We start from the raw sequence: 26,450 nt of genomic DNA, 5'->3' as shown, positions 1-26,450 counted from the left end.
CTCCCTGCCCCTGGCCTGTGCGTGATGAATCCTGCAGTCCTTTCTCCAGACGTCCTGTTAGTTTTCCACCAACTAGTTCCAAGATGGAACACTGTCACACACGTCACAGTATCTTGAGTCCTAACTACTGAGATTTGCATGAGACATGGGAAGAACAGGGGAAGAAGACAAATTCCCACCGCAGGTGCTTGACCCGTGGCTCTCCATCGCTCACACCAATTCGAGCATCTCTGCTGTCCTAGCGGGGAGCTGCTGTGAAGGCTGGGGAGGTGAAATCACACAGCCGTATCCACCAACCACCGTCCGAGCTCTGCATGAGGCCAAGCCTTGAACGTGACTGCTGCTGACGGCTGTCAACCTGCTGCCTGCAAAGCCTCCTTCAGGCTACAATTCCAACACGAACTCATTGGTCCAGGTGGTCCCAGTCATCGACAATGAGCTAGCATCCTCCACGTCTCTCTACAACTAAAGGTACATTTTGAGCCCTCAGGCAACCTTGCATAATGGCTGGTTCCACACGAAACAGTGACAACCAGCACTGGAGACGTTCCAGGTTGGCAGGACAACTCATAGGGCAAATCTGACTATGTCTTGCAAATCCTGGAGCCAGCCTGTCAGGTACAGACAAAACAGCTTCCAGTAGTTCCAGCTGTCATGAATTTCACAGCCACCTCGGAGAGCAACCGATGTCAACAGCTCTGACCAAGGCTGTTGAGACAGCGTCCTACATGGGAACCAGAACAGTTATTGCTCAACCCAACAGGACATCGTGTGTGAAGAAAATACGAGGACTGGTTTAAGAGCCTGAGAACCTAGAAGCAACTGGGTTCCAGCCTCTCCATACACCAGAAATTCCCGGGAGGGAAGGCACTTTGCCAAATTTCACTTCACAGCAGATAGCATCAAGTACTGGGGTGCTGCTGGCCTCCGTTCTAATGGGTTTTTCACGGCACACTCAAAGTAAGGTGTGATGCTACCCTGTGAGCAATGTTCATACCTCAGTGGAGGAGTGGGAGTGGCCGTGTCATGCCAGTTTCCATGGAGACTGGCTCAGGAAGTGCCAGAAACTTCCAACCAAGTGAACTGGGAGACAGGCACACCTCCCTGGAGTGGAGGCTTTTTTACTTTTTAAGATTATTTATTTGAGAGGCAGAGTTTCAGAGAGAGAGAGAGAGAGAGAGAGAGAGCGAGCTTTCATCTACTGGTTCACTCCCCAAATGGATGTAACAGCCAGAGCTGTGCTGATCTGAAGTCAGGAGCCAGGAGCCTCGTCCAGGTCTCCCATGAGATACAGGGGCCCAAACCGTTTGGTCATCTTCCATTTCTTTCCCAGGCTACTAGCAGAGAGCTGGATTGGAAGTGGAACAGCTGGGACTCAAAATGGCACCCATATGGGATGCTGGCACCACAGGAGGAGGCCTAACCTACTAAGCCATAGCGCTGGCCCCTGGATGCATCTTTAGTGTTAGAAGTCCAGGCAAGTCACTGAGGCTTCTCAAGTCATCCCTCCTGGCTTCCAGGCCATCATAATGACAAACCCAGCGTGCAGACACACAAGCCTCTGAATAAAACAAAGGGTCTCAGAATCTTAGAAACACCTTTGCTCAAGTCCATCACCGCTCTCACCGCAGGTCTACTCAGAGACTGCATGGCTCTCAGGGCCTCACGTGGGTCCCAGCAGTAATTCTTTACCATCAGAAACTCGCTGATCTGATTTCTGCTTTGGCTTTGGCTGTGTTCCATATTCAGGCGCTTTGAATTGAATCAAAGGAAATTCAGTGGCATCCTTGGCTGCGTGTGGAAATCAGAAATGCTGCCTTTAGTTAGGATTGCGGGACAGCCTCTCAGGATACAGCAGAGAGACTTGAAAGCGTGCTTGGTTGATGATTTTGAGAATTTTTTGGAAAATCAACTCCTGATTTCATTCTTATCTTGGCGAGGGAATCATAAAATTTCGAGAATGCTGTTACGTACATTTGCAACTTGGCTGCCCTAAGCCTCATTTCAGATGATCAGGGCTTCACAGTGCGGAGGACGATGGGAATTCAATTAGGTGAGGAGAATGCACTGCGGCTGTGTTTCTGGGAGTGCTCTTGTTGGTAGGCATTTCCACAGCCAGGTGGCTCCTGTTCCCTGCACCAAGAACTAAGCGGCCATGTGCTGCCAACATAGCCACCCTCTCTGGAGCAACACAAGTTTGGACATGTTGAGAGCTGGTATTTTTTGCAGAGAGAACTACAGAAATAATATGGAGAAGAATGCCAAGGACTCAAAGAAAATACTTTGAAGCCTGGTGGGCCCAGATGCGAACCTAATACTTGACATAAAGTGTTGTTTCGCTATTGAGATGAAAATGGAGAACACCATAATGATTAAAGCAGTGTTTTTTTTTTTTTTTTTTTTTTTTTCCAAACAAGGACTAAAATATTTATTACAAGCATGTGGAAGCAGTGCGGTAACAGGAAAGCTTTCGCTGACCTGAGAGAGGGGAGCTGAGAGGACAGCTCCTGCTGCGTCCAGTCCCGGGGTAGGAGGGTTAACACAATCCTACCTTGTCTTGGGACTCCAGGGCTGATGGTTCCCCATCCCCACAGCAGTATCTTGGGAAATTTCTAGTAAGAATGTTAGTGTTGTAATTGTGAGCATATATCCTTATTTTTCCAGCATATTTGTTCTGAACAGAGGGCTGTTTTCCCCTCCTAGGAACACTGGCTCATTTCTGAGGACATCCTTGATTGTTGTGAGCTGGGGTAGGGGACTGTGGGGGGAGACCAGGGATGTCACCAAATACCCTGCACCGAACAGGACAGCAACACAACAATTACTCCATCCATGTCAACAGTGCTGGGTTGGAGAGCCTTAGATCACGTTTATCAATACGGAATAGATTGTAACACAGATCCCCTCTCTAAACCACTTCACGTCTTCTGAGCGTATTTGATGACATGTACAATCTAAGTGATCTATAATGAAAAACAAGCATTATCATCATTCTGAACCATCACTCCAAAGAAACTATCACGAGGATTATCAGTGGCCACGGCTAATCTGCGTTCACTCAACACGCACCTTATCAACATCCCACGGAAGGATGACAGAAGGCAGAGGAAGCAGCTTACCTCTCAAACAAGACCTGGCTGTAGTCGTCCAGGACGTGGGCGTGGGTGTGGAGCAGGAGGATGTTGTAGGCCACCAAGGCCACCATCATGATCAACATTTTCAACTCATAATTTATCCGCAGGAAAACCGAACAGGAGATCAAGCCCAGAATGCAGCAGTAGATGAAGTACTGGGACAGAGAAACATGGCAGACGAAGACTTAGGATCTCTTTGGGAAAATGCTGGAGCAACTAACACCGTGGGCCACGATCGGGCTCACTTGGTCAGTGTGAAACTTGGCTGCAAACCATGGTTCCTTAGATGCCGGTTTCTCCTCTTGGCTTCAGTGGTAAATGCTTGTACGCACTGGAGTCAAAGAACAATGACTCAGTCTGCGGTTCTCCGACCCAGAATGGCCCCATGAATAAAAGCAAGCGAGAATATTGCCAAGCACATTTTGGAAATAGAAATTTTTACAAATCTGTCCTAAGGACAGATCACTGTAAGCTAAGGTCATTTACTTCCTGAAAATAAAAGCAGTCTAACCTCCTGTGTATTCATAGGAGTTTTAAAAATCACAGCATGTAGAATCTGTTTTTGGCTTTTCAGTTCTTTAATTCATTGGGAAGACATAAATCATCACAGGGAACTCTGCTGAAGTCTAAGGAAACTTAGATGTTTTACTCAAAGAAAAGGAATTGTGCCACGATGTGCATTCAAAACAGAGGATTCAGATGCAAAGCTGTGACCCGAGTGAGTCGTGGATGCCCCGGAATCTGGATGGGTTCCAGAAGAAACTAGGAGAACCACCTGTGATGAGCAGGCTGGCTCTTTCTGTCTTAGTGCCCAGGAGGCTGTAGGCGCATAGACTGTGCTAACCATTTTCTCACTACCTACCACCACAGACGGGGTGAGATGGGCCTGGGGCAGCCCTGGTTCCCATCTTGCTTCACCACGCACTAGCATGGCTAGTTCTGGGTAGCTCCTTAACTTGCCGATATCAGGTGAGTTCATCTGTGAAATGATGGCAATAGCAGCACCCTGGCAGATCATTGCGAAGAACAGAGACAGGAATTGAACTAGGGGCCAGGAAGGACTCCCTAAACTGCCGCAGCTGCCAGTCCCACAGAGCCCGCTTGTCCTGGCTGCATCACGGGGTTCCTCATAAAACTGGGGCTTTGTTACCATCTTAGCATTCTTGGAAGAGAGAGAGCAGGCAATAAAGTTTAAGGCTTTTAATAAAGGAGAGATCTGATTGATGTGCGATAAACTCTGTCTTTAAAAAATAACCCCATTTGTGGCTCCTCAATTTCAGTTTCATCATAATCCAACGAGCCACGAGTGAACTGTGTATTTCCATCATTCCAGCTGTGCCTTGCACTTCCCCCAGCTAAGGTCATCTCCATTAAGCTGTGTGGAAGGCTCCTGATATTTGCTCACCAGCCCCGTCCTTGATGAAGAAAAAGAAATTGCAAACCTGAGCTGCAGTGATCATACAACAGGCTTTCTCCTCACCGTGGAGTACGCGAAAGCATCGCACAGGGATTACCACCACCCCTTTCCCAGGAAACCCTCTGGCTTGCAAAGGCAGGCTGGTGATTTCCAGGGGGCCACCCAATGGCTGCATGATTGGGTTCTTTTCCAGGAAGTTAAGGTTTTCCCTCGCATGGGAGCATGAGGGCTGCCCATCCGGTCAGGATGCATCTTATGAGTCACTAGGGTTGCAAGCGCAGTTTCTTTGGCCCCAGTCATCTGGGGTCAGTCCCCACTATTCTGACCACCACTCCCATCTGCCACAGAGAAAAAGACAGGGAAGGAAAGTGGATCTCAGGGGTCGTGATGAGATCGCTCAGGCTCGTGTAGTAAAATGACAGAATCACAGGAGCGGTGCACAGGTGGACGGGCAGTGTCCGAGCAGAAAGGTAAGAGAGGCAGCAGGCGCTTTGAAGCCAGGCCCTCTAACCCCCAAACTCTGCCTCCGCCTCCTTAGAGAAGGCTCTCCCCGCTGGAAGGTCGAGGCTCAGACAAGGAAAGGCTGTTCGTGCTCCAGCTCGCCCAGAACACGGCTGTGAGACCATGGGGCTCTGCAGCCACCTGGGGGATCCGGATGGACGCCAATAGCAGTTTGATGGAGCACTCTTGTTTCTGCTGAATCTAACAAAATGTGGGTTTGTACTGCACGGGCCTTCATTTTTCAGTTCATTTTCTGGCAGTTCATCATGACATTGTTCAATTCATCATGCCATCGGTCCAGGAGAGACAGGAAAGAAAGGAGGGGAAAGGAGGAGGAGGAGGAGGAGGAGGAGGAGGAGGAGGAGAGGAAGGAAGTGAGGAAGGAAGCAGAGCCCTCCCACGAGGGGACTGAGAAGCACTGATTTATAACCTGGAAGTCCTGAAGCCAGTAGACTCTAGTATTGCAAAACCGCTCCTTAGCGCCAGGGCCTCGCCGTGGGAACCCACAGTGACAAGGCTCCTGCCCCATGAGGTTCACCAAAGGAGCTCACCTGCACCATGAAGGCAGAGTAGAGACAGTGGTGGCACCCACTTCAGGGTGCAGAGCACGCCAGCCGCTGGGAAGCTGTATCAACCTGTTATTATTATTATTATTATTATTATTTTTGACAGGTAGGGTTACAGACAGTGAGAGAGAGAGACAGAGAGAAAGGTCTTCCTTCTGTTGGTTCACCCCCCAAATGGCTGCTACAGCTGGCGCTGCACTGATCCGAAGCCAGGAGCCAGGTGCTTCCTCCTGGTCTCCCATGCAGGTGCAGGGCCCAAGGACTTGGGCCATTCTCCACTGCACTCCCGGACCACAGCAGAGAGCTGGACTGGAAGAGGAGCAACCGGGATCGAACCGGCGCCCCAACTGGGATTAGAACCCGGGGTACTGGTGACGCAGGCAGAGGATTAGCCTAGTGAGCCATAGTGCTGGCCTCAACCTGCTATTGCTACGATCAACCAGGTCTCTTTGCGGCCTTGGTTTTTAAAAAGGTTCTGTGCTAGGATGGTGCTTGCAAACCCCTGTAGTGCTGAAGGTCACCAGCTGGTTCCCCATGCTCAAATGGGAAGCTAGGAAAGGAAGCTGACGTGAATATGCACATCATCAATGTGTGCATTTCTAGGGAGACAGGAACAGGGTAGGGCTTTAAAGTTTCTCAAAAGCACCCCTAGTTTGAAATGTATGTCATTACCTATAAGATTTCACATTCTAAACTTTATTTTTAGGCTTTTGAACAGTTTTCCACATTTGCTGAATAAAATAGGTATTGATTATATAATAGAAAGTACTAATGCATTTTCTACTAAATAGCCTTCCTAGAATTCTTAGAGGCTGTACACAGATGATCCAGCTGGGGACCCGCAGACAGCCACAGAGGGACGTGCAGGAGAGGAGGTGGGGAAGATGGGAGACGCCCAGGGTGGGACTCCTCAAGGCCACTGTCCCTGGCACGCTGCTCGGCCACCAAGGAGAATGCCACGCTGTCTGGAGTCCAAGCAGCGGCCACGGAACTGACTTCTGGCGCCGCCTCACTGGTAGCATGGTTATGAGTCATGGTTACTACCCTCGAGGTAACTGACAAAATCAACCTGGCGCTTCACATCAAGGTGTCAGCTGCTGTTGTCCTGGGCGATCTACTGCAGTCTCTTTAGGCCTCAGTTCCCTCACTTGCGAGACGGGGATTCTAATGATACCTACATCCGAGGGTAGCTTTCTGGGCGAGATGACGTAAGGAGTACAGAGTCTGCTGGGATACCTAGAGCTTACATGGCAAAGATCCTTTATGGTTCATTTTGTTTGGCCTTTGAAAATGAGTATTTTTCTCTTGCTGTTTAGCTGTTTATTTTTCATCTATTTGAAAGGGTGAGAGAGAGAAGAAGGAAGGGGAGAAGTACAAGAAGAGAGAGAGGAGGAGGAGAGGGAGAGGGAGAGGGGAGAGAGGAGGAGAGGGAAGAAGGGAAGAGAGGAGGGCAGGGGAGAAGGGAAGAGGAAAAAGGAAGGGAAGGGAGAGGGAGAGAAGCAAGAATATGAATGAGCAGAGATCTTTCATCCGTCTGTTCACTCCCAAATGCCTGCAACACCCAGGGCTGGGCCAGGCTGAAGCCAGGAGCCTGAGACTTTATCCAGGTCTCCCACATGGGAAACCCATCACGGGCAGGATACATTGGCAGGAAGCTGGATCAGAAGTGGAGCAGCTGGGACTTGAATGGGCATTCTGATGTGGGACACAGGCATCCCAAGGCGTGGCTAACCTGAGGCACAATGACACTGCTCCGTCTCTCTCTGCTACCTGTGGTGACACCAGACACGGTGAATTGCTCTATCCAAACATTTTAGAAGGAGAGGTTTTTTTTTTTTTTTTAATATTGCTATTATTTATTTAGGAAACTGAAATCATACTGTTTGGAATGTTTTAGACAATACTTTGCAATTGATGATTTGCCATGAATATACATTCACTTATATGTCATTAACTCGTTTTACGTCTTTCATAATGTGGGCATAATTTTATTATGTGGTTAGAATAATTAATTTTAAAAATTTGCCTTTTCCCACTTTTAGGTTGTTTCCTTTCTTTTCCTCTTTTCTTTATTGATGTCACATTCACATATAAACACATTTATAAAAACCCCACAAGATAAATGTTTCCACTCTTCAAATTAATTTCCAAAATTAGTATTGCAGGGTAAACATACACCCATTTTTATGCTTTTTTGATGCCTACTACAATTCTCACTAAGAGTTCTATGCCTTAGCATCACCACCAGCCATGGCTGGGACACCTTCCCCTCTGGATGGCCAAGCCCAGACTCGCGTAACCCAGGGTTTGGGAAAATCGAGGCTGGTGTGCACCTCACATAACAGCATTAACGTTCCTCTAATCGGCTTAGGTGAAAGATAAGAGGTTCTGGCTCCTCTGGCCACCTGGAAGTGTGAGCTTCTGTGCAGACAGGATGAGTGAACCTGACCGGCGGCCTCCTTGGCTGAGCTGGCCGGGATCCTCTCTCTCAGGGTGGATTACGTGAGCTGCAGCAGAGCCTGCCTGCATCCCATCTAGTCTTAGCGACCCGACTAATTTCTAATTATTCGCTTCAGTTGCAAGTAAGATATTGCACTGGCTTGCTGCCTACACGGAGTCATGGTGATCAGCTGATGCCCACCGAGAGGCCAAGGTGGCGAGCTCTTCTGCCCCAACAGTCGGAGAGAGATTTAAAAAACACCGCTCGCCAGCAGCGAAAGGTGTCTTTACAATTTTCAACTTCAAGTGCGGTGGAAATGCTGGAGAGGGATCTGTGGGTGGGTGAGCCTGCTCTCTGAGGGCCTCTGAGACACGTGGACACTAAGGCCATTGACTGAAGCAGGGAGAGCAGGCAGCCAGGGAATGTAAATCTTCCTGCCCGGAAAAGAACTCCCAACTGCCCGCAGCCAATGAACCTTCAGTGTGAATCCCGTCTTCCACTTTTCACAGAACTGAAATAGAAGATGCGATGCCTCATTCTCACTGGGGCTGACGGTGATGTCTAATTTGGAGGCCTGGGGCCCTTGGACAAGGGATGCAACTTATGCCACCTTTCTCCTCAAGCCTCTGGGGACAGTGTAGTGGACTGGGTCATTGTGCCCCTGAACCAGTCATGGCCTCAGAAAACTTCTTCAAAAAACACCAGTGGCAAGCACTATCTATACTCAGAACAGGGATCTTCTCAAAGAATTAAAACACTGAGGAGGGAAACAGGACCGAAGCAAAACAGCAGGGGAGTGAGGCAGTGCAAGAAGAATAGGAAGGAAATGGAGTTTGCTGCCATCGCTACTGGAGTTAAAATGAGAAGGGCATTTTGAAAGTGTACACCTTGATTTGCCAGTTTTATCCCTCAAATAGTTCCCTTCGCATCCTCAGAGCTGAGTATTTGTGATGGCAACTAGATAGGAACACACTATGCAAGTTTTAGATGACGATTCGGGAAAGAAAAAGGAGATGATCAAAACCCATTTTTTTTTTTTTTGCATAAACAATTTCATGGAAGAAAGAAGTTAAGCAAGAAGCAATTTTAACTCTTTTCATTTAAATTCTGATGTGTCAGTAAGTTCTGAAATTTCCAACCAGGTCCTTTGTGACAATGATTAAAGTGAGTCAGGGAGGATTATTTGAGGAGAGAATCACTAGGTAGCATCTGTAGCCAAAGGAGAGGGAGAAACAGACACAAACACTATGATCACAGATTTTAGGGCACAAGTAACCTGAATCCACTGGAATAGTTAGCAAAACCTATAGGCAACGAACCCAGAAATCTGGAGACATATCATTAAATGCCACATGAAACTCTGTAGCAGATCAGAGGATAAAGTACCCTTAGTGAACACATCCAGCGACACTGTCACTTGGCAGAAGCTGGGTTAGCCAGGCCCCGGCGTCTGTACACTCAGGACCTACTGAGGGTCTGAGACTGGAAGGAACGGGAAGCCCACGAGAGAGCTGAACGTGGTGGCCTGGCCTTACCCAGGCAGACGGCCGAGGCCCAACCACAGGTGTGGGGACAGGTGCCGCATTCTTACCGGGAGGAAAAATAAACTTTGTGCGCGCAGAATCGCTGCCTGGTTGCTCGAGGCAGGGAAACTCGTGTTTGAAGCATTGGCAGTTGGAAGGACTGCTTCCTCTGAGTCACTCAGGAAGAACTGCAACGAGAAGTTTTTGATAATTAGTGCGTATTAGGTTAAAACAACTGGATGGGTGCCACGCTTGTTAACAACCGTGTCCCCCTGTGCCCAAGAAGCAGAATTGTTTATATGGACAAACCAGGGTGTCTATACTTCACATGCTCATGGCTTTCATCTTTTCCTAGTTGAAGCTTTGGAAATTTCTATTCAATGAGCAGGTAAGCATTGTGTTACACAATTCATAGAGAATTCCATAGAGAATGTTTAATATTTTTTTAAAAAATGGAGGCACTTCTATCAAATGTTAACAAAGCACCGTGCACAGGGTGGAGGGCTCGGTGAGTGGACATCTCCTGGTGGACACACATCCAAGTCTCCATCATGAAATCAGGGCCTCCGGAAAGACTTCACAGCATCCTTGGCCTCTCGGTTCCAACACTGCAGGAGTCAAGGTTCCACGTGTGTTCAGTTTCAGGAAGGGGAATCAGTTTTATGGGCAAAATGTAACCACTGGAATCAACATTCTGCTTTTACCATTTGTGAGCACTTGACAAACAACGAGGCTTGCAAACTCGAGAGGATGTTCTTTCTCAGGACTCAAGAAGGGAATGAGCTCTTAGCTAATGGTACCTGATGCTTAGCGTTCAGAATGAACGGGTGCCCTGTTAGCACAATGGTAGCAATGTCCTTAATCTCTCCCCTGCCCTGCCCCCTCAACCCCAAGGAAGCCGCAGCAGAAGCCATTGCACTGGCCACGGATGAGTCCTGAGTTCTGTGGTCCTCGCCAGAGGAATGTTCTGGAAAGACAAACCAGAGAATTGTGATATGGGTGGGGCAGGACCCCTGTGCTTAGGGGCATCCACCCCGGCCATGGCAGCTGGGCTGTTTCTGCGTACTCTGGCTACTTCTGTTGGTGTCTATTGATTTATGTCTTCTGATGGCGTAGTGTGTGTCAGACATCTACACTTACTCAGGGTGGTAGGAAGACTTTATTTAGTCCCTCATCACCTGCTGCCTCCCAGGATGCACCCTGGGCAGGAAGCGGGAGGGGCAGCTATGCAGCTGAGCCCGGACGTGAATGAGGCACTCCAATCTGGGAGGCAGCTGTCTCCAGAGGCACTTCCACTGCAAGCCAAGTGCTACCCCCTAATCCCTTGAAAACGATATAGTATCAGGGGAGGAAAAGGGAGTGATTTATCACTTGGCAAACACTGGGCTCCAAAATGTAACACATTTAGAATTGATAGATCCCAAATTAAATTGATTTAAATATTAAAGAATCAAGAAATGACAAATAAAAGGAGAATGTTTAGCTTGGTAGGCTATCATCTAATTAAGTTTTAAACACCCAGGACCTTAAAATAATTAACGAACTTTTTTTTTTTTGACAGGCAGAGTTAGACAGAGAGAAAGGTCTTCCTTCTGTTGGTTCACCCCCGAAATGGCCGCTATGGCTGGTGCGCTGTGCCAATCTGAAGCCAGGAGCTAGGTGCTTCCTCCTGGTCTTCCATGTGGGTGCAGGGCCCAAGCACTTGGGCCATCCTCCACTGCCCTCCCGGGCCACAGCAGAGAGATGGACTGGAAGAGGAGCAACCAGGAACGAACTGGCACCCCAACCGGGCTAGAACCCGGAGTACCAGCGCCACAGGCAGAGGATTAGCCTAGTGAGCCGTGGCGCCAGCCAACAAAAACTTCTTGATACCATCACCATATGGATGGAAAACTAGATATATAAAATGAAGTGTGAAATTCTCACTGTACAACCAATGGAGCTATGCCTTATGAAGACCGTGTCTGGGTTGGCAATGTGGTAAGCTGCTGTCTGCAGTGCAGGCATCCCATGTGGGCCCTGGTTTGAGTCCTGGCTGTTCCACTTCTAATCCAGCTCCCTGCTAATGTGCCTAGGAAAGCAGTAGAAGATGGCCCAACTATATGGGCCCCTGTACCTATGTGTGAGACCCAGAAGAAGCTCCTGGCTACAGATTGGCCCAGACCCAGCCATTGTGGCCATTTGGGGAATGAACCAGTGTATGAAAGATCTCTCTCTCTCTCTCTCTCTCAGCATGGACTGGCTGTCTTCATGGTCAAGGGCAGAAGGAGGTCACCGGCCACCACAAGCCGCCTCCCATTATCCCTAATACATGACTGTCCTTGATGGAAATGGAGTCTTGGCTGGTGCTGCCCCAGAGGCTGCTAACAAGGTTCTGCCTGCCACAAGCTGGGAAAACACAGGGGAAACAGTCTTCCCTGGAGGAGGAACTGTGGCATGCGGCCCCTGGGGGCAAAATGCTCTGTGAAGCAGACAGACGCAAAGGCCAGCTACACTGTGATCCACTCGCAGCCGGTGCCTAGAAGAGGCAAATTCACAGGGACAGAAAGTGCAAGGACAGTGACAGGTGCTGGGGGACGGAGGGACCAGGGTGAACATTGAATGGGCCCCAAGTTTCTGTGTGGGGACAGTTGCACAACGTTGCAAACCTACTGAACGCCACTGAACTGTACTTCAAAAATGGGCAAATGATGTGCTTCATGCTAGGCATGCTGCTAACAATAAAAGAAATTAAAAACAGAATGACAAACGAAAGCAGCTTTGTCTGTTCCTAAAAGAAAACCTGAGAATTGCAGGAGCTGTCCCTGTGGAGCTGAATGGGGTTAGGGGTTGCACTTTAAAAAGTTTTCCAGCAGAAAATTTTCTCTCCAATGGCTTAGCAAAGTACCTGCAGGCATGGACCCCTCCCCACCTCTACCCCACACACTCACAAGAGCTGCTGTTCTTGCTGACACGTGCGTGCCGCGCATGGATTAGCCTCACTGGGTAACCCTGAGAAGCAGCAGACATAGGACTGGAGAGAACTACTCAATCTGCAAAACGTGGACCCCAAGGAAATGCAGGGGAAAATTTAAACCTCTATCCCGCCTTCAGCAGAAGTCTCCCCAGCAAGGACAATCGGAAGCAGGGCTCAGGAGAAAGGGAGAACGGTCCCGGGGCCACTGGCCCACATGCAGGGAGGATCTTGTGCCTGCACCCCCAGCCGGAGTTGTCTACATCCCTGGCTGTGAGCGTGCGGGGGCAGCCCCTGTCCTGGAGGCACCTGCTGGGGCTGCCTGGCTTCAGGGGCTGAGCGTGGCGGCAGCAGCAGCTGGTGCAGCATGAGCCAGGACACAGCACTCAGAGGAGCTTCCCTGGAAGTCCTCGGATGTGATTAGAGGCAGAGCCCGAGGGACAGGTCCTTCCTCGTCTCTGATTAATAATAAATTACAAGAGGTAAAACTGCCTCCTTTCTGTACCTAATGTCAGCTTCCATACTGCTTTATGGTTTTTCTTTGACATAATATGGGAAGAGACCCCGCGTGGAAAAGAACCACTAACGGCACAGCACCAGGTACCAATCAAAGTGTTTTGGGTGCAGCAGTGGAGGAAGGAACCGCTGGAGCAGTTTGCATTTCCCTTCCCTCTGCACCGATGGACAGGGAAGCCAGTGAGCTCACTCCTTGTCCCATGGCCTCTGCTGCTGTGTGAGGAAGCCGAGAGCCTGGCTTCATTTCTCTCCCGGGATCATCGACCATACTTGGCGTGCGTCCTCCGTCGATGGCCCTGCCTGCCTCAGCAGTGAGCTCCTTTCTTCATGGAGAAGGAAAACCATGCTGGGGATGTATTCCTGGCACTGAAGATGGCTTTCGTCTCTCTAAACGATCGTAGCTATGGTGGAGAACTTACTGCTAACTGCTCACACGTACACACAGCCACTGACCTGCCTTTCAGCCACTGGTCATTATCCTACAGGAAATAAAATTGGTTTCCAAATAAGATTTGTTTCCCTTTTATCTGTAAAAACTTAGGTGATGGGGCAATGTTGTGGTGCAGTGGGTTAAGCCACCACTTGGGGCACCCACATCTTACTTACATCCATGTGCCTCAGATCATGTCCTGTCTCTTCTAATTCAGCTTCCTGCTTACGTACCTGGGAAGAAGCAGGTGCTGGTCCAAACACTTGGGTCCCTGTCACCCATGTAGGGGACCCTAATGGAGCTCTGGGTTCCTGGATCAGCCTAGCCCAGTCCTAGCTTTTGCAGGCATTTGGGGAGTGAATCAGCAGATGGAAGATTGATCTCCCTCTTCTCCACTCCCCATTCTAACTTTCAAATAAATACAAACAGATGAATTTTTTAAAAAATTAAGCAAAATAAATTCTAGTTTTATAAGGTACAACTGAATTTACAAAACAAATGGCTTCTTTTTTTAAAAAAGGTTTCATGCTTACCTGTTCATTCACTCATAATCTATTTGTTCTCATTTAAAAACTAACCAATGGCTATTCCTTGTAGATAAAGAAGTACTGTTGATATATAATCAATGCTTAGTATCCTAGAGCATGCGAAAAATAAAGACAAAAACACCTTGCTGGGGCCAGTGCTTGGTGCTGCAGGTTAAGCTGCCATCTGCAGTGCTGGCCTATGGCACCAGTTTGAGTACTGGCTGCTCCCTGCTGACGCACCTGGGAAAAACAGGGGAAGATACCCCGAGTGCTTGGCCCCTGCACCCACATGGGAGACTCAGATGGAGCTCCTGGCTCCTGGCTTCAGCCTGGCCCAGCCCTGGCTATTGTGGACATCTGGGGTGTGAACCAGCAGATGCACAATCTCTCTCTTTCTTTCTCTCTCCCTATCTCTCCCTCCTTCTCTTTCTAATTCTTTCAAATAAATAAATACACCTTCTTTTGTTAAAAGAAGACCTACTTGAAGACATAGCTGCACTCCCATGTTCACTGCAGCATCACTCACAGTAGCCGAGATATGGACACAAGCTAAATGTCTGCTGTAGATGACTTGATAAAGAAAATGTAGCCTATTCCTACAAGGGAATATTATTCAGCCTTAAAAGTAGGAAATCCTATGCAGCAACAGGAATTGCAACAAACAGGATTTGCAATAACATCTATCAATCTGGAAGACATGCAGAGTGAAATGAAAAAGGTTCAGACAGACAAATACTGCACGATCTCACTTCCATGTGGAAGCTAAAAACAGCTGAAGGCATGGAACTAGTGTGGGGCGGTGACTGCCTTGGGTTCAGAGGCAGGGCAGTGGAGAGAGGGAGGTCAGGGGTTCAGAGCTGACGTGTGCGGATGAATAGGTCTAGATCGCTAATGAGCGGCCGCTCTGCAGTTAATACTGCATTGTGCCCTGACGATATGCTCAGAGTGGGGACTCCAGGTGCCCTACCGCACACACGAGACGCCTGTGGAACGTTACTTACTACAGATCTGTAGGTGCAGTAATCATCTCACTATGTATATCAAAACAGCATATTCTACACCAAAATGTTTACAAGAAAAAAAAAAAAGACCTTGTTCTTAAGTAAGTGGATGTCCTATCACATGTTTTCTTCCCATGAATCAAATGTGCTGCTCTTGGCCAATGAAGAGCAAATGTCAGAGGTTTACTGACTTCCTCCAGTGCACACACAAGTGGACACATTCTCCAGGGAGCAGCATTCTGGCCATCAGCCCCTCCTTACGGGGACTGAACATGCGCCCCCTTGTGGTTGCGAGAAGAGGTCAGCGCTCCAGCCAATCACCCTGTTGTCCCTGTGTGAGCTCTGCTGGGCGGCTTCAGGGTGCACCGACTTCTGATCCTGCCATCTCCCGCAGCTTCCCTGCACCAGCCCACGCCTGCACGTCAGCACTGTGCGGGGCTGACTCCTCACCACCACGATTGATGCAGAAAATGCAGGTTACAATGCTGAGCACGAGGAACCCATGAGGAAGCACACTCGGGTTCCTGCAGACCCTGGCCACTGCCCCTTGTCTGCCTCTCTGTCCATCGTTCTTCCCAGTGACGTCATCACAGCCCTGCAGTGCCTGGAACGCTGCCCGTGCAGCACAAGCTAGTGCATTTGCACAAGGATTCTCTGAGACAAGCACAAGGCTCTCTCCTGTCATGAGTCCCCCATCTCCTGCTCCCTACCCTGTGGCTGCCGCCCTCTGATGAGGATTCTGGACCCTTCACAGAGAGTGCCTGATGGGTCAGCCTGGTTCCTTATGAGCACACACCTCAGGTTGACCCACACAAGTCCCTTGGATGCTGGCGGTTCTCTAAGAAACTGTTTGTTGCCCAGACGTTACAACCATTCCCCAGCTGCTCCTCACTGTGGATTAAGCCCTGAGCAGCAAAGACAATGTCAGGGTCCAGTAACATCCGAGACCTAGAAGGCACAGCCCTCATCTCCCATCCCCCTTCTCATGCCCATCAATTCCCAAGGCTCCACCTGGTGGGCTCCCCCCTCTTCCCCGTCAGTCCAGCAGGGCATCTCTCCAACCTTGCAGCTCTCACACGCTTCTATGGCTGCCTCTTGCCTGTTGTCAGAGGACTTTGTAAGGACTTGCCAGCTGTTGCTATATTCCACCAAACTCTTGGATGGCAGAGACTGCCGTTGGGGTCTGAGCATCTAGCAATGCACCTGGCACAGATGTAAACTCAATAATTCTATCTCTTACGCTGAGCGAGTGCCTGCTAACTTATGAAAACTACTTCCTTATTGAATTACATGTGGCTTGTCCCTGCGGCCTGATTTCCTGTTTCTGGGGACAAAGGTTAAACCTCATAAAATCCTGGATTCCTAACACTGGCACAGCATCGTCTGGGTGGCAGTGATGACGTGAGGGTGATAAGAAAGATGCGTCTCAAGTGTACCGATGACCTAAGTGTCTGTCTGGTTGATACTGGTAACAATGACACTGATGCAGCAAGAGTAGCCGTGAGTTCATTCTTTGCAAAACGTCCAGCACTGTGCTGGGGGACACTGGCTCACTTAATCCTTAGAGCCACCTGGGAAGGTACGTCTTGGTTTTCAATGTTGAGAAGTGGGAATGGAGCCTGCGAAAGCTTAAGGAATCTCGCAGCTGGCAAAGGTGGGATCTGGCTTTGACACTAAGGGCAGGACCCTCCCTTGGGCACTCTCCCTGGTTTGATGGCTCTGATTCCTCTCATGGTTACTCTGCAGACAAGCCAGGACCTTGGTGAGGGGACACCAGGAGCCAGGAAGTGAGAAACCACCCAAGGAGCCACCTTCTCTCTCAAGGCAACTTCCATGAAAGCATTCTTTTCCTTATGAGACCGCTGCTGCCGCTGACAGATGCTGAACACAACAGGCAGCCACTGGTGTTGAGAGGAGCCACAGACAAATTTCCCAATTCCTCCAGGGTGGGCCCAGAAGGGAAGAAAGCCCAGCTTGGCCCAAGTCCCTGCTTCACCCTTGGGCTTACCATGTTGAACACAGCCATGGTTAAGATGATGGCCGTGGTGATGACCGTGAGGGAGATGCGCGGCCAGGGGCGGTTGGCGATGATGCCTGAGGACTTCAAAAGCCACAGGAGAGACGCGGAGGCTTTTTTGCTGCATTGCTGGGGGGACAGAACGGAAAGCAAAGGCATCGTTATTGTACGTATCCTCTCAAGTCCTTAATGACAACGTTTGAAACCACAACAAGCACCAATGTGATTCATGGCTGAAGCAAGCAGAATCTGTCCTCCCCAGTGGCTCATTCTGAGACACAAACCTTATGAAAATTCCGGTGGTATCATTGCTGTGAATGAAGAATACATTAACATCCCATGACAAAGGTATGATGCGCGCATACGTCTTTCAAGATAGACCCGAAGTTATGATTTTCAGTGACTCTTTTGGCAAAAGAAAAGTGTCAGTTAAATCCTTCTGAGGATGTGTTAGGTCTCAGAGGAAACACTTGTCATAACCCAGCTGATTTATGTAGAAACTAGATCAACACGCCCCCACCTTGTCACCCTGGCACGGGTTCAACCCAAGAACACAACTCGTACCACCGGGTATGAACCTGCACAGGCCACGATGTCCAATGGTCTTTGTCAAGGGCAGGTGCGATAACCTCATCCCATCCCTCCTTGTCAGGACTTCCCCCCACACAAAGAAACTCTTTTCCTCACTTGAGGTTTCTAAACAATTTCTAAATGGTGATGAATATGACCCAAGCCTTACGTATGTTCAGGTCAATGCCAACTTCATTCACACTGCTGCAAAATATTGCTGGAACTCTTACGGCTCCCACAACTCAAAATGCATACCAAGAACCACTCCCCACTCCTCCCTCTTGCCGGTCCCTGGAACCACCCTTCCACTTCCTGTGTCCACCATTTTGCCAACTTGCAGCACTCACTCAAGGGGATTTGTGCAGTCTTTGCCCTTCTGGCTTATTTCACTCAGCAGAAGGCCCCCACGGTCCATCACGTTGTTTTATATGACAAGAATCCCTCCTTTTTGAAGACTGATATTCTATCCTACGCATAGATCCCTGTTTCTCCATGCAGCCGTCCATGGAGACTGGGTTGCTTCCACATCTTGGCTATCACAAGTAATGCCACTGTGAACTCACTTTCTTGAAACAAGAGGAAGCGGAAGTCTTAAGCAATGACAGCCAGCACCCTGGCACTGCTTCCTGTGGGCCAGACCTACCCTGTGAGGCCCACTCAGGGGCTGAGTGTGGCTTGTCTGGTTGGCCACCTTCTGCGGGACAAACCCTTCTGATTCTTTTCTCAGACCAGGGGTGAGGGGCAGGTGCACAGCGAGTTCCACCCGGGTTGGCTGACAGGTGCTGCGGCAGGCATTTCGTGCTGCAGCTCATGGGAGGAGCAGTGATTAAGAGCTCTCTGCGGATCTACGCTGTGACCCTTTCGCTGAAGACACCGTGGCCTATGACTTCTTTTGTGTATGTTTTTATGTATTTGTGCCCCAGCAGTCACAGAAACATCAAGAAAAAAAGTGATGACTTCAAAAAATTCAGAAGAAGGAAGAAACAAATGCCACCCTGTGGTCTGGTCCACTTGGTTAGTCCAGCGGGAGAGCTGGGGAGACCTCCACCCCCGCACAGAGATGGCGCCCGAGTGGCCGTAACGGACGGCACTTGAGTGCTTCTGCCTCTTCCACATTCGCTTCCTCTATCAGCTGTTCCTAAACATATGGCTGCCATGAGTATTGTCACATATTAAATTCTGGGACAATAATTAACTGAGATTCTGTGCCATGGGACTAGAGGCAGGAAGGAGGCTGATACCAGCCACCGGCCCAGGTCAAGTCTCTGTGGCCTTCTGCAATGGGATGACACTCTCTGGTGTCTCTACGGGCACGGTCAGTGCCCACCTGCTCGGCTCAGTTTATGTGGTGCTTGGGTTTACTGAAGTGCTTGGGACTTGCTTTTCACACGTTAGCTCTAGTATTTCAATGAAGAAAGCAATAATTCTCAGAAACATCTCAGTGACTAAAAATCTATTTTCTCAGCAACTCTGAATAACAAACCCTCTCTTCTCCTTCCCAGTATGGTGGCAAGCACAGGAGAAGATGTCAGGGGTGTGTACTCCTGACTCTATGACAATGACAAAAGAGGAAGATGAAGGTTTTGGGGACACAGAAAAAAAAAACCAATGATGATGGGAGCAGAGGAGAAAAAGGAATAAAACCTTAAAAGGGAAAAGGAAATCCTTAAAAGGGATTAAGGAAATAGGAGAACATTGCCATTCTGTATAAAAATCAATTTTTTCCTAAGATTTATTTATTTGAAGAGAGAGAGAGAGAGAGAGAGAGAGAGAGAGAGAGAGGGAGGAGAGAAAGAGGGTGAGGGGGAGAGAGAGGGAGGGAACGAGGAAGGGATATATATATATATACACACACACACACACATATATAGAAATGTATAGAGAGAGAGAGAGAGAAGGGGGGAGAGAGAGAGAAGGAGAGAGGGAGAGAGGGAGAGAAGACTTTCTACCCACTGGTTTACCCCCTAAATGGCCGCAATAGCCAGGGCTGGGCCAGGCTGAAGCCAGGAGCCTGGAGCTCCATCCTGGTCTCCCACATGGGTGCAGGGGCCCAAGTACCTGGGCCACCTTTTGCTGCCTTCCCAGGTGCATTAGCAGGGAGCCAGATGGGAAGCAGAGCAGCCAGAACTGCACCTGGCACTTTACCACGGGGTGGTGGCTCGATGCCGGCCCCAGGGCCCGGGTCTGGACCTCATACTCTGCTTCAGTTTATCCTCCTTCTCGTTCACTGTTCAAGTCTCAGACGGAAAAATGAGTTTTGTCAAAATTCTACACATCTTACTTAAACATCCCAAACGGTAACATATCCAGGAATAGTGTGTATTCTTATTTTACTGCTTTATTCAGAAGAAGTCATTCAGGTGAAAATGAGAACATGCCCGTCACGAGCTCAGCGTAGTTTCAGTCAGTCACGTGGCTCTGGTTCAGGGCCCGGCATCAGTGCAGCCCAGTGTGCTTCCTCCCGTTGCTGACCAGCAGTGGGTACCCTGTAGGCCACGGTCAGCTCCCACTGACAGCCAGCTGGCTATGCACCTTCTGGGAAAGCTCTCGCCACATTCACCCACCAGCAAGCACAGGATGAGTGTGACACGTGGTGCGGGTATAAAGAGAAGAAAGGATATAAATGTACAGGAAAGCCCTTTTTAAACTGTTCGGTTTTAGCCTGTTTCCATACATAGCTGAAGTCAGGCCTCAAGGTTTCTCCTTTAGGAGAACTGCAAATGAAATGCATGAAGATTTTATTTTTATGTGGAGATCTGCAATGTGGTGAATTGCAACCTAACTTGGCGTATGGACAGATTGTCACCTATTCTCGTACAAGCTGCTGAGTTTCAGCCAATTATAATGTTCAAACGCTTAACTCATGTTCAAATAAGACAGATGGGAGCTGCAGCCAATGGGCTGGCTCTACGGCCCCCTTCCTTTTCCTGTCTCTGACCTGCCCATGTGATGGGGTGGGACATTATGAATTACTTTTGGCCTGGACAGTTGCCTGCTGCCGGAATTGCAATGAGAGCTGATTAAAACCTGCAAAACTAGGTTTCTTGTAATTCTGTCTCCTCACACCCTATATACAGCTGATGCTGCTTACAATGAGCCCTGGAGTTTGGCAGAAAGGGCACAAGGAGAATAGGAAAATACCAAAGTATTTAAACCAGTGCAGGCAGGTTCTCCACATAAAAATAAAAGGTTCATACATTCCATTTGGATTAAAAAAAAAAAAAAAAAAAAAAAAAAACAAGGAAAAGCTTTCCTGTTTCTTTTCTTCCTTCTCCCCCTTTGGAACATCCCGCCTTGGGAACAACTGGTAATCCCTCTAAAATGAATTCCTCATAATTTAACAAATCCAAAAGTAGACTGCATTCACAATTTCATTAGCATCCACTTTAAAATAAGATAGCTGAAGAGGTGATGCTCGTATTAAACAAAGTTTAATAAAATGAAAAAAAATACAGGGAAGTTATAAATACAGGAGCATGGCCGAGCAGCAAGCTATTATTACTAGAAAAAGAAAACTCCTGTTAAACTCTTGTCTAAAAGCATGAAGCCTCTCATGCAAACTCGCATTTTTGATTATTTGTTTACGGGAACGCCCCCTGTGGCGTTTTAATTAGCTGAGGACTATCGTTCTGAATGGCAGGGACACGCAGGAGCAATAACCACTTTTGCCTTTCAACGTCACCAAGACTGTCAGGCACACGCTGGTCATTTCACTGGCCTTGATTTCCCTACAGGAAGGCTTCTTTACTCCAGCCAACTTCCTTTTTAAAAAACCCACCCGTTTCTTCCTTAAGTCCCAGGTGAGCCACACTACGCGGTCAGCGCTCCACTGCAGGCACTTCGGCCTCGTCCATGCCACGCTCTGTTTGCTGAAGAGCTTGTCTGTGGCCACCAGGCAGAGCTGGCTGAGGACAGGAGCACATCACACTTGGCTCTGTGCTCCCAGCAACCAGCACAGCGCTGGTCAAACCCAAGTTCACTGAATACGTTCACTGTCTTAACATCAGGCCCCGAGAGAAATTACCAGGAGACAGAAACAAACGACAGGGGCTGAGCTGTGGGGGGGCCGGGAGTGTTCTGGAGCAGGGCACAGGCTACGGCACCAGGAAGGCGTTGCTGTAAAGGGCAGCAGCTACTGCGACACCCCTGAAGAAGGCCCATGGCGTTGAAAAGAATCCCACTCATTGGTTCAGGAAAATACCAACAAGCTTCTGTCGATAAGTCTAAACTCCAAATAGAGGCGTTGGATTAGACATTATATTCTCTGCTTACTAAGAAGAATCCCAGATTGAGGGGCTAATTTTTCAAGAACATTAATTATTTTAAGGGAGGGAGGGTAAGAGAGGAGGAGGGAGAGAGAGAGAAGAAGAGATGGATCCCATCTACTGGTCTATTTGTCTACTCCCCAAATGCCCATAATAACAAGGGTTGGGCCAGGCTGAAGCCAAGAACTGGCCACTCCATCCTGTTTTCCCACATGGGTGGCAGGGATCGAAACTGCTCAGTCATCCCCTGATGCATTCCAGGGTGGACATTAGCGGTAAACTGGAATTGGGAGCAGAGCTGAGACTTGAAAGTAGGCATTCCAAACGGGACGCAGGCTTCCCAAGTCTATCTTAACCACCAGACCAGCTGCCTGTTCCTTGAGGGATTATCAACCAGGTGAAAAACCAGAGCTCTGGCAGAAGTAAGACCAACACTGCTTGTGAGGGATGCTTCATACCCCAAAGCCCAGGGCGTCCCAGTTGGGGTCAGGGCAGTTCCTACAGGACATAAGCTCACAACAAAAAAGGAAAAATATGGCCACATAAGGCAACGGCCATGTGAGGAAGAGGCAGCCAAGTAACAGAATTCACACCATAAGATCTGCAAATAACACCCTGATCTGACATAGGCTAAAAATAAGATTAAGAAAGTTAATAAGAGGGTGATTATATTAAACAGTGAATCATTGAGTTGTTAAAACAGCAGGGACGTTAAATTTTTTTATTAATATAGAGAATCAATTTCATGTATTTCATGGACACAATTAAGTGGGCCACATTAACTCTCTAGAGATGAAAAACTAGATGTTGAAAATTTAAAATTCAATGCCGTGGTCGAGAGAATAGACTTCAGAAAGCTACCCAGAAAACAACACAGGAGGATAAAGACACGAAAAACAGAAAGGGGAGGCTGAGGCAGAAGACGCAATGCCGTGTTTCAATAGCCTGAGAAATGTTTGAGAACAGAGCAGAAAGACCAGAAAAGAGACAAAATTGAAAGCAACATGGAGCAATGGCTTGTAGAACTGGAGCAGGATAGGAGTCTGTGACTGAGGAGACAAACTGGATCTCAAACAAGAAAAATGAATTAAACCTACACGTTAACACCAGGCGTCTATTACCCACAAGGAGGAAATCCTACAGTAACAGCCCCAGAGAAAGGCATTATCTATTAAGGGGCAATTAGACAGACAGCAGACTCCTCCTCTGTACAGCAGGGGTCAGGAAAATATGGAATCATGTTTCCAAAATCTTGGGGAAAATTACTGTATATTATCACAAGGAAGAGAAAATGAAGAGTTCCTTAAACATCAAAACTGAGCGGGAATATTATACTCAAGGTGTTATGGAAAGAACCATGAAAGGAAGCAGTTTAGTAACATGGCTACAACGACCTGGTATTTGGGAAGAAGAGTGGACAAAGAAATTGTCAGTCAACAACAAGAATAATGATAATGGTGAATAAATGGAGAAATTTAAACTTAGAAAAATGTAAACAAACTATCAGGGGAGCTAGGAGGGAATGATTCTTGGATTGGTCAACAAAAGGACAGAGAAATTAGTGCACCCTGCTGATCACATGTATGTTACATGTTGTATGGCAATAACTAAAAAAATGAGTAACATATATGATTTCCAAGTCACTGAAGGGAGTGAAAGAGAAGGCAAGAGAGGAAAAGAAAAGGAGAAGCAAAGATGGTCCAGTGGGTTAAAAAGCAAAACGGAGCTGCAGCTGTAATTATGATTCATGTAAACGCATGGACTTTCAAGTCAGAGAGATTTTTGGATCGGAGAAAATAACATGGCGCTAGATGCTGTTCACCTGAGATACACCTAGAGCATACATAATGACAAGCAAAGGCTGCAAGTAGACTGATGGGTAAGGGGACACCAGGCAAACTCTCCCCGAAAGAAAACACTCCGAGGTACAATGACATTAGAGAAAACAGACTCCAGGGGAACAGTCCTGTGGGGGAGAAGGCTTTTCTCTGAGCAGGTGCATGACCTACTTTTCCTCTCCCAAGGTGACCTCCGTGTTTTTGCTTTTCTCTCTTCCTGGAACGAGGCTGGTGGGCTGGCGTCACATTCTCTCTGCCATACACAGCAGGAGGTGACAACACTGGGGAAATTTCTTCCGACATTTTCTAACATTTTCATTTACTCTGCCTGGGATGATGGTTCTAAAGATGCTTTCAATTTTTTTTTTTTGTCTTTTTCCTTTCGGTGGTATTTTTGGTTCAAGTCACTATTTGTCATAGTGATGTCAGAAAGTTCAATCTGACAGTAAAGGTGTACTTATTACAATTATCACCACAGTGACAGAATTTTTAAATTACCAATTATAACAAAATTTGACCTTGAATCTCTTTTTTGTAGTCTCAGTTTCTACTGAGATAAAATATTGTTTTCAATAAAATATACAAGTGAAAACACTCTCAAGGACTTTCACATACATGGAAGTATTTGCAATGCATAATTATTATTTTTTTATTATTCATTTATTTGAAAGGCAGAGTTACAGAGAGGCACGGTCATAGACAGACAGAGAGAGAGAGAGAGAGAGAGAGGTCTTCCATCCACTGGTTCACTCCCCAATTGGCCGCAACAGCCGGAGCCGTGCTGATCTGAAGCTGGAATCCAGGAGTTTCTTCAGGGTCTCCTGTGTGGATGCAGGGGCTCAAGGACTTGGGCTGTCTTCTGCCGCTTTTCTAGATCATTAGCAGGGAGCTGGATTGGAAGAGGAGCAGCCGGGACTTGAACTGGTGCCGCTACGGGATGCCAGCACTGCAGGTGTGGCTTTACCTGCTGCACCACAGCATCGGCTCCCACAAAGCGTAATTATTAATGGTTAGACTATTTTAAAGTCTTAATCCGATTATAAATTAAGCTTTTCATTTTCATTTTATAAAGGATATTTTAATATGGAGTTACATTTTGCCCAGAACCCAACTTCAATTAAACTGGCCTGAGAATTCCAGGACATATGTATATTAGGAAACCAGACCAGAGGGTAAGGAGAGTTTGATTACTGGGCACTCAGTCAACACCCAAGACAACCTCAGTGCTACCTGGTTCACCTTCACAAGCAGGGATGCCCCTGCCTAAGGCTGGGTCACCCATCTGCTGACCGTGACACCTGCCTCTGGACACCGACTTGCTGTTCATCACTGGACAGGACTCACAGAGTCTGTGGGCCTCTGCTTCCAGGGGCTCTTGTGAGGACAGACGAGCTGTCACAGGCCAGGCGCTGATGTGAGAAAGCTGTCGTCTTCAACTCCATGTTTACCGGCTGTAAACCGTCATGAGGCTGGAGTCAGACCCGCTCATGGGCTCTCGCCTTGTCGTAGCAGCACGCCTTGGTTCTGAAGACGCCTGCACAGGATGTCTGTGCAGGATTTGCAGTCACCACATTTGAGACTTTGCTCCAAAGGCTCCATTGCATCCTCAAAAGAGCTGATGACAACACTTTCAGCGTTCGTTTTTGTAGGGTGCAGCTTGGATTCCAAACGCACAGAGATGGAAGCTCACTGAAACGCGGCAACTCTGGAATCGCACGCGCTCAGCCTTGCCCTTCGCTGGACAAGGTGATCCTCCTGTTCCCTTTCAGCTCGAGGCTGATGGTTCTGCAACGCTGACTAGCATCTGCTCTGAAAGCAAAGTACTTCTCGAGGACACTGGATGCTGAGGTGCTCGGAAGGTCCGATGGCTGAGGACACAGGAGGACCGGCGCAGACGCCTGCAGGCCAGGCAGTCCTCCCGAGGCTGAGCAGGGGGGCCGAGGTCAGAGCTTCAGACGAAGTTAAACCTGCATGAGGTTGGCCGTGGGGTGTGCTCTGCACAGTGGGGCCAGGGACCTGCATAGGAGTGCAAGGCAGCACGTTTCCAGACTTCTGACAGCAAACATTAACCCTGAGCACCATGCGCCCGACGGCTGCAAAGCATAAAGCAAGGCTGAAGCGAACTCCCTGAAGGGCTCTCCATCAACAGGTACACGTGATGCTACAAGCCAGCAAGCCTGACCCGCCGGCAGGGGAAAGGTGGAGAGGCGGCCTCTTCAGCCTTGGTTGGTGAAGGTACAGGTTGCTTTCTAACAGAGAGCACGTGTCTCCCAGCCGAGGAATCAGGGTGCAGGTGGTGAATACGTTCCAGGCGGAGCGGCAAAGGCCCCGACTCACTGCTCCTTCTTAGTCAGTTTTACAGTCAGAGGAGGGAAGATGGATGTGGTTCCTTCTAGCATGCCTACCTCTGGCTAACAGCAGTCAGCGTCCGTGAGGTCAGGGGTGGTGGCATGGCCAGGCCAGTGGAGGGGGCGCAGAGGGGCCTGTTCCCTAGCTCTGGGTGTTCCCCAGGGGTGTGTGTGTGTGTGTGTGTGTGTGTGGTTGTGTGTGATTTGTATTCTGCTGGACTTAGGGGTGATGCAGGGCAGTGGAAAGCAAGTTCAGGAGTCAAACGATGTGAAAATAATTAGGGATCAACATGAGATGCACAATGAACCATGGCACAAAGGACCCAGCACAGGGACTGGCAAGGGCCGCCAGAAGTCTCCCAGAATTCAGCAGCTGCTGAGCCCAAGCCCATGCTCAAGAGTTG

The 26,450-nt window shown here is 48.5% G+C and overlaps 1 protein-coding gene across 1 annotated transcript in view; it reads right to left on the bottom strand.

The window, feature by feature from the left end:
• Nucleotides 1–26,450, bottom strand: part of ADCY2 (adenylate cyclase 2) — a 398,563-nt gene that overhangs the window by 33,695 nt on the left and 338,418 nt on the right. Inside the window, exons 16-18 of the mRNA XM_062211805.1 lie at nucleotides 17,017–17,154; nucleotides 9,650–9,769; nucleotides 3,120–3,289 (exon numbers count right to left, since the gene is read on the bottom strand). Of these exons, the coding sequence (XP_062067789.1) occupies nucleotides 3,120–3,289; nucleotides 9,650–9,769; nucleotides 17,017–17,154 (428 nt within the window). The remainder of the gene's footprint in view (nucleotides 1–3,119; nucleotides 3,290–9,649; nucleotides 9,770–17,016; nucleotides 17,155–26,450) is intronic.

The sequence above is a fragment of the Lepus europaeus genome, chromosome 15 (assembly GCF_033115175.1).
Source record: "Lepus europaeus isolate LE1 chromosome 15, mLepTim1.pri, whole genome shotgun sequence".
Lineage (NCBI taxonomy): Eukaryota > Metazoa > Chordata > Mammalia > Lagomorpha > Leporidae > Lepus > Lepus europaeus.
Note: the sequence above shows the minus strand (reverse complement) of the source record. Positions and strands in the feature narration are given on the sequence as shown.